The 8,900-nt window shown below is 39.3% G+C and overlaps 1 protein-coding gene across 1 annotated transcript; it reads right to left on the reverse strand.

Annotated features, from left to right (window-relative positions):
* Positions 1 to 1,088: 1,088 nt before the first annotated feature.
* On the reverse strand, positions 1,089 to 2,294 carry LOC114404356 (the record flags this gene model as incomplete). Its single annotated transcript, XM_028367345.1, has 2 exons — positions 1,645 to 2,294; positions 1,089 to 1,357 (listed from the first exon to the last, which is right to left on the reverse strand). Coding segments are annotated over exons 1-2 (919 nt in total), but the record flags the coding sequence as incomplete, so codon positions are not given.
* Between the last annotated feature and the right edge of the window lie 6,606 nt (positions 2,295 to 8,900).

Here is an 8,900-nt window from a genome sequence, read left to right on the forward strand (position 1 = left end):
CGTAGGTCAACTTCGTGTATGCTAAGTTTCTGTGGGTGTTCATGTTTTATTGATGATAATAATAATAATAATAATAATAATATGTCTTCAGTTGCAGTATTGCTGATTGAGGTACGAGGAAAGCATAAAGTTTCGTGCCATTTTGTTAAATCTCACTGCCATTGTCACTATTTGGGTTTGAGGTAAGCTTGGTCTCTTTTTCATTTGTAGTTTACTTAGGAAACATGTTGAAGTTTGTCTTTGTTAAATCTATAGACTGCTTGGAGCACCAGTAGAGATAACTAGTGATAAGGATCCTGTTATTGTGAGTAATTTAGCTCACTATCTCATTATTTTGCATTAAGCAGGTTCATAACAAGTTACTGACACTTCTTGCAATTATTTTGGAGTTTGGGGCACTTGTTTGGTATGTCACAAATTTTCCGAATGCCTTCCATATAAATTTGTTTGATATATAACTTGTATGGCATGTGTTTTATCTTCTATTAAAAATATGAATACGAATGTTGATTATGCCTACTGCATGGTGAGCCTTTAGCTAGTGATGTTCATAGCAGTATTATTTGCATACTTCTTTCGAATGTTTAATGACTAAGGTCTATGTTTAGTTGCGCTGGTAAGAGTTGCTAGATTTTTTGGTGGTTTTGCTTATTTTTATCATTAGCAAACTTTCCTTCCGTGAGTTGAATGGTTATGTACGTTAGATCAATTACTTGCTCGTTTAGCTTCTGGTTTATGTAAGGTTTCATACGTAGGAACACCTAGTGTTTGGCCTTGTTTCATTCTAATTGATCCTTGCAGCTCTAAGGTTTCATAGCGTTCCATTAGTGTTCTGATTGGATTAAAAATATGTCATATGTTGGCCTTGTTCGGTTCTGATCAATCCTTGTAGGTAGCTGCCGGGAATTTTGTCGTTTGTACCATGCCAGAGTTTGTTTGCTTCATGGCTAAGTTATTGCATAGATTGATGTTGTGTAGTAGTAGTGTTACAAGTTTTGTTCGCCATATAAAAGTGTTACAAGTTTCATAGCGTTACAATTTTTTAACACTGCTAGGCTCATGGACCCACACACCATCCATGATCAAACCTTGAATAGCATTGTGCCTCCTTCTATGATTAATCAGTCTATGAAAATAGTTAGAATTGTTGTCCCCTTCTTTTAACCACTTCAGTCTGGCCTTTTGTCTCAGCATGGATTCAAAAGCATAAGCTGCATTCCAGAGCTTATCCTGGAGGTATTTCTTGAGCTCTACTTCAGCTTGAGATAAGGTTCTATCATTAATACCTGCCTCCAAAATGTTCAACTCCCTCTTTAAATTCTGGATTTTTCTAGCATTAATAACACCATTGGATAAGCTGCACAGCCTTATGCAAACTTTAATGAACTTTAGCTTTTGTTTCAGGACATAACCTCCCCATCAACCCAAGAGTCCTCCCACAACAAAATTTGATCTCTTCTTCCCAACTTCCAAATAAACTGCTTAGAAACATCAGCCATACTCCGATGTTGATTAATGGATCTCAAGTCATACCACCAGTGAGAGAAATGTGGCTTTGGTGGCCCCTCTTCCAAGTCTCTCCAACCTCTATACTTCGAAATCAGAATTCAGCTCCAAAGTTGATCAGTTTTTTGAAACATGAACCATTTCCATTTAATTAGAAGAGCATTGTTGAGGGCCTTGATGTCTTTAATTCCCAATCCTCCCCTTTCTCTAGATGCACACACTTGACTCCAAGCTACCCAAGCGATCTTCTTCCCTTCTAAGTTGCCACCCCAAAGAAAGTTTCTTTGAATGGCAGTTAGTCTATTAATCATTGTTGAGGGGGCCCTGAAAAAAGACAGATAGAACAAGGGCAATGTTGTTAAGACAACATTAATTAGGGTGATTCTGCCAGCCATAGAGATGCTTCTGTGGTTCGATTTGTTCAACCTAGGCTCCAATTTCCTAATTATAGGCTCCCACACCACCTTCCTTCTCAAATTGATACCTATTGGCAACCCTAGGTAACAGAAGGAAAAATGAAGCATGGCACAATTTAAGAAATCAACAGCAATACAGCCCCACTCCTCAGATTGCCCAATTGCTCCAAATTGGCTCTTAGCAAAACTGATTCTCAGGCCAGAAACCATCTCATAGCTTCTAAGAATGGCCTTCACAGCTTTAACATTATCCATTGAACCTTCCCCAAAAAAAATAGTGTCGTCAGCAAATTGGAGGATATTCACTGGAACCTTGTTCTTCCCCACGAAGAAGCTTTGGAAGCAATCTTTTATTGTTGCTTCCCTCATCATTCCTGTCAAGCCTTCGGCAACCTAGTCAAACAATGGGGGGGCCAAAGCATCCCCTTGTCTCAAACCTCTTTGAGGCTTAAATTCAGAGGTTGGGCTTCCATTCACTAGAATAGATATAGAGGCTGATGTGAGGCACCCCTTATTCCATCCAATCCATCTATCATGGAACCCCATTCTTCTCATCATATAAAAAAGGAATTGCCAAGACACTGAATCATAGGCTTTTTCGAAATTCACTTTAAAATGACACACCCACACACACACACACATTCCTCCTCAACTACCTCATTAGCAACCAGAACACCATGGAACAACTGTCTACCCTTCACAAAGACACACCCACACACACACACACATACACACAGACACACATTCCTCCTCAACTACCTCATTAGCAACCAGAGCACCATGGAGAAACTGTCTACCCTTCACAAAGACACACCCACACACACACACACCCACACACACCCACACACACATACACACAGACACACACCCGCACACACACACACACACACACACACACACACACACACACACACACATTCCTCCTCAACTACCTCATTAGCAACCAAAACACCATGGAGCAACTGTCTACCCTTCACAAAGACACACCCACACACACACACACATACACACAAACACACATTCCTCCTCAACTACCTCATTAGCAACCAGAGCACCATGGAGAAACTGTCTACCCTTCACAAAGACACACCCACACACACACACACATACACACAGACACACACCCGCACACACATACACACACACACACACACACACACACACACACACACACACACACACACACACACACACACACACACACACACACACACACACACACACACACACACACACACACACACACACACACACACACACACACACACACACACACACACACACACACACACACACACACACACACACCCGTACACACACACACACACCCTCCATAAATAAAGAAATAAGGCCCTTACAGTAAAGTCACAATAACACAAATACATAGACATACCCTGATGATTGCTTTACACACACCCCCCTCATACACACACCCTCATCACACACAAAGACACAAAGACACAGACACACCCTTATCACACACAAAGACACAAACACACAGACACACCCTCATCACACACAAAGACACAAACACACAGACACACCCTCATCACACACAAAGACACACACACACACACACCCTCATGATAGACACACACACACATACCCAACTACAATAATAAAGCATAAGCAACCTCCAAACCCATAATTTGAAATTTACCTTTTGTATGTTCTTTTATGTCATGAATGTAATTTGCTATATACACAACTGTTGTTCATGCTGAGTGAACCTTAGATTCCCGTTTGAGACTGAATGCAATGATTCTTGCGGATAGTTTGCATTAGTCATTGTATTTAGTCTTGATTTGTCCGTTTGGATAGTTTCGGGAGACTGGTATTTTTATGTTAGATTCATTCGTCAAGGTTATTATTATTTTCATTAATTTGATTAAATTTCGGTTCAATGCATTTCAAGTTGTTCTCTGAGTGCATACTTGATTATCGGGAAATTCATTTCACCGATGTCATGTTGTGTACTTGGAGACCAATGCAAAATGCTGCCGAAATTTAGTCAAATTTTTGTAAATAATGGTAACCCTGACGTTTGAAGCTATCATAAAGACAATTTTCCTAGATGAGATAAGGCCACACCTATAAATAAAAAAGTGAGATTTTCATGCATGGAATTGCTTAGATGGATCGAAGTTGGATGAATGAAAGTCGAATGAGCCTAGAATATAAGGATGGCATCGAACAGTTCTTGCTATTTGCTTCAAAAAGAGGTCGACCGAATGAAGAAGGAAAATATTATTGTCCTTGCATCAACTGTTTGAATGGAAGACGACAACTACTCGATGACATACGGGACCATCTATTGTGTGATGGGATTAAGAAGAATTACTGATCGAGGCCGTACCCGAATCAAATAAACATGAAAATGCAGTAACTAGGAAGTGATCCTAGGTCGTTTCCCAACGAGCAGTGACAAGCCAAATGTTCATAATATGCTTGCAGTAACAGTAACGATGGGGGGGGGGGGTTGGTTGTTTGGTAATTAAAGAGCAGAACAAATAAAATGGAATACGAAACTACTAATATTAAAAATGGGTTGTTTCCTCTGATTCAGAAGCCACTCTCTTATCCTAGGTTATGGAGAATTCGTCCCTAACAGTCAACCACTTAATCCAACCCTATTTCAATTTACTAAGCGAAAATCAACTTAGGGTTTTCAATACGTGATTAGGCACCACATACACCAGTTAGCCCTTCGTCCATTAAGCACGAACGCAAGTTAGGCTCAGAGGCAATTAATCGAACACGAAGCGTGCACTGATTAATATTCACGAAATTGGGATAACTGGTGAAGGGAAAACTGCCAGGAAACCACATTACAAGCGAAACCTCAAAGAGAGTTGGGCTTCGTCCTCAAAAGGAAACAACACCAGAAAATCTAGCCTTCCATGGATTCAAACAGAAAACGCAATTGAAACATGAAGCAGAAACGTAAATGAACGGAAACGTAAATGAACAGAAACGTAAACGAACAGAAATGTAAAATGGAACAGAAACGTAAATGAGAGTAAAAGAAGAAGCAAGAACGAAATTGTAATTAGAAGCAGAAAACGTAAAATTGCATTACGAACTCAGAAGCAGCAAAACAGAAAAACGAAAAACCCTAAAAACAAAGCTCTGAATAATGGATAGCATAACAGAATAGAATGCCCTGCACGAATCCCAAGGCAGCTATTTAAAAAGAGTCACTCAAAGTCACTGGGCCCTATTTCAATACTCTGGCCCAAAACGAAATAAACACTGAACAACATAAAATAAAATTGCGAAATTTCCTAATTAGAAATTAACTAAGGTAAGCGCTGCTTTATTTGCCCTCTTCAAGTCCACAACCAAAATCCGGATTAAGCGCAATGTTTCATTAATTCCTGAAATTAGATTAAAAACATCAAATTAGCTAAATGAGCCCAAATAATAAAACTGCCTAATTAATTGACAATTAAGACCAATCAATAATTAAAATGGTGCAAAAAGGGTTTAGAAAATAGAAGAAAATGATGGCACATCAATTACACGACGTGGATATGGCATGGTGAAGTCACAGACATGCAAAGTAGGTCCCAATCTGAACCGTTTGATGTAGAAATGGGAGATCGGTTAGAGGACATGATTCGTGACCTTGGATGGGTATGGAGTATCAGAAGACTCATGCCTTCCCTAATGATTGCATACTATACAGGCATGAATTCCAAGAATGGCCTTCACAGCTTTAACATTATCCATTGAACCTTCCCCAAAAAAAATAGTGTCGTCAGCAAATTGGAGGATATTCACAGGAACCTTGTTCTTCCCCACGAAGAAGCTTTGGAAGCAATCTTTTATCGTTGCTTCCCTCATCATTCCTGTCAAGCCTTCGGCAACCTAGTCAAACAATGGGGGGGCCAAAGGATTCCCTTGTCTCAAACCTCTTTGAGGCTTAAATTTAGAGGTTGGGCTTCCATTAACTAGAATAGATATAGAGGCTGATGTGAGGCACCCCTTATTCCATCCAATCCCTCTATCATGCAACCCCATTCTTCTCGTCATAAAAAAAAGGAATTGCCGAGACACTGAATCATAGGCTTTTTCGAAATCCACTTTAAAAAGACACACCTACACACACACACACATACACACATACACACACACACACACACACACACATTCCTCCTCAACTACCTCATTAGCAACCAGAACACCATGGAGCAACTATGTACCCTTCACAAAGACACACCCACACACACACATAGACACACACCCACACACACATACACACAGACACACACCCACACACACATACACACAGACACACACCCACACACACACACACATACACATAGACACACACACACACACACCCGCACACACACACACACACACACCCTCCATAAATAAAGAAATAAGGCCCTTACAGTGAAGTCAAAAAGACACAAATACACAGACACACCTTGATGATTGGTTTACACACACCCCCCTCATACACACACCCTCATCACACACAAAGACACAAACACACAGACACACCCTTATCACACACAAAGACACAAACACACAGACACACCCTCATCACACACAAAGACACAACCACATAGACACACCCTTATCACACACAAAGACACACACACACACACACCCTCATGATAGACACACACACACACATACCCAACTAGAATAATAAAGCATAAGCAACCTCCAAACCCATAATTTGAAATTTACCTTTTGTATGTTCTTTTATGTCATGAATGTAATTTGCTATATACACAACTGTTGTTCATGCTGAGTGGACCTTAGATTCCCGTTTGAGACTAAATGCAATGATTCTTGCGGATAGTTTGCATTAGTCATTGTATTTAGTCTTGAATTGTGCATTTGGACAGTTTGGGGAGACTAGTATTTTTATGTTAGATTCATTCGTCAAGGTTATTATTATTTTCATTCATTTGATTAAATTTCGGTTCAATGCATTTCAAGTTGTTCTCTGAGTGCATACTTGATTATCGGGAAATTCATTTCACCGATGTCATGTCATGTACTTGGAGACCTATGCGAAATGCTGCCGAAATTTAGTCAAATTTTTGTAAATAATGGTAACCCTGACGTTTGAAGCTAACTGTCATACCCTAATTTCGTCCGGGGACCTTTGCTTGATGACATGTGACCTTTCTTTGGTCCTTGTGAGGTGCTTGGCACCCATCATTAGGCAATTTGTGAAATTCCAGGACATGCCGGAAAACCAAAAAAATATTGATGCACAATCCGTAAGTTTCCGTGACACACCGGAAATCAAATGGAAGCATCGTTGCATAATTAAGTGAGATTCCGTAACATTCCGTAAGTCAAAAAGGGGATGATTATGTAATCCGCAAGGTTCCGTAACATTACGGAAAGAAAACAAGTATCGTTACGAGATTCGTAAGTTTCCGTAACTTTACGAAAAAAGAATCACCAAAAAAGGTAAGGGGGGTGAAATTATCAAGATAGGGGTGTAAATAGAAATTCAAATCTAGGCCCTTCCAGAACATTTTGGAAGTTGGGTTGCTTAAGGAGGAAGCAACTGGGCGGCAAGCTCCTCCACGTTTTTGAAAAATGGTTTTTGGGGCTTCCGCGGCTTCCGTAATACTTCCATAAATTTTCCGAAAACCTTGGGTAAGCATATTCCACTTAACATTGGTGAAAGGGAAGAGAAAAAAGATGAAAATGAAATTCGAAAACAGTTCCGTAAGGCTTCCGTAACTTTTCCGTAAAATACGAAAAGGGGGGTGAACTTAGTAATTCGGGTGCGCTTAGAAATCTTCTTCATTAAGTCTTTGGGCGGCAAGCACCTCCCTTTTTTTCTATAAATAGGGGAGGGGGGAGCTGTTTCAAAATGTTCAAGACCCCTTTGGCTATGCATTTCGGCTATTTTGGGCAAAAAACACGTTTTCGTGAAGAAAAATCGAGTCGAAGTGCTTCTGTAACGCTTCCGTAAGCGATTCTGTGGAAATTCTTCATCGTTCTTCACCGTTCTTCATCCGTACTTCGTTCGTTCTTCGTTCTTCAACGGGTAAGTTTTCGAATCCGAGACTTTCAATTCATTTCTTGTTTTGTGTACTTTCACTTTAATTTCGTTTACTTTCAGTTTTCTATTCTTCCGTTTTTAACGTGCTTTAACCATTTATTTAAGCCGTTTTCTCGTCTAATAAATGATAAAATGAATTTCAACCGATCATTTGTGTTGTAATCTCATTTAATCACTTTTAAAACGAAATCTAACCGATCGTTCACGCTATAACCTCGGTTAAACCAAAAAAAGTAAAATAATAATAAAATAATCAAAATATCTTGAAAAATAATAATAAAATAATCAAAATATCTTTGAATAAAATAATAAAAAAAATCAATTGGACGTTTTTCTTTGGAAGTTTCCTTGAATGAATTGATTAATAACCAAAGTGAAACTAAGACTAAAATCAACTCACAAATCAAGTTTTTTTCCGAAAAATCACTAAAAACCGTTTTAAGGTCCAACGCCTTAAACAGTCCTCTTTGCTTTTATCGGTTAACATGGACCGTTCAAAAGCATAAAATCAACATGTGACTTTACCGCTTTTGCAAGAACTACGTAGGTCTGATTTCCTCATCGCAATTGAGGATACGTAGGAGCAAAAGCCCCGCTTTTGTCGACCACCCCAAGAGATCGTTAATGGTCCAAATGCCTTAACGTTTCTCTCCTTTCAAAAACAAGAGATCGTTAATGGTCCAATGCCTTAACGTTTCTCTCCTTTCAAAATCAAAAGACCGTTTAATGGTCCAACACCTTAAATGACCTTTTGTTCAAATAAAAAACATATTTTGCAAAAAAGACAAAAAACAAACTTAAACCAAACACTTTGTTCCGAAAGAACTACGTAGGTCTGATTTTCTCATCCCAATTGAGGAATACGTAGGAGCAAAGGGAAACACCCTTGTCGACCACAAAAAGAGAAAAAATATAAAAAGGGTATAAAGGAT

The sequence above is a fragment of the Glycine soja genome, unplaced genomic scaffold (assembly GCF_004193775.1).
Source record: "Glycine soja cultivar W05 unplaced genomic scaffold, ASM419377v2 tig00024721_1_pilon, whole genome shotgun sequence".
Taxonomy (NCBI): Eukaryota; Viridiplantae; Streptophyta; class Magnoliopsida; order Fabales; family Fabaceae; genus Glycine; species Glycine soja.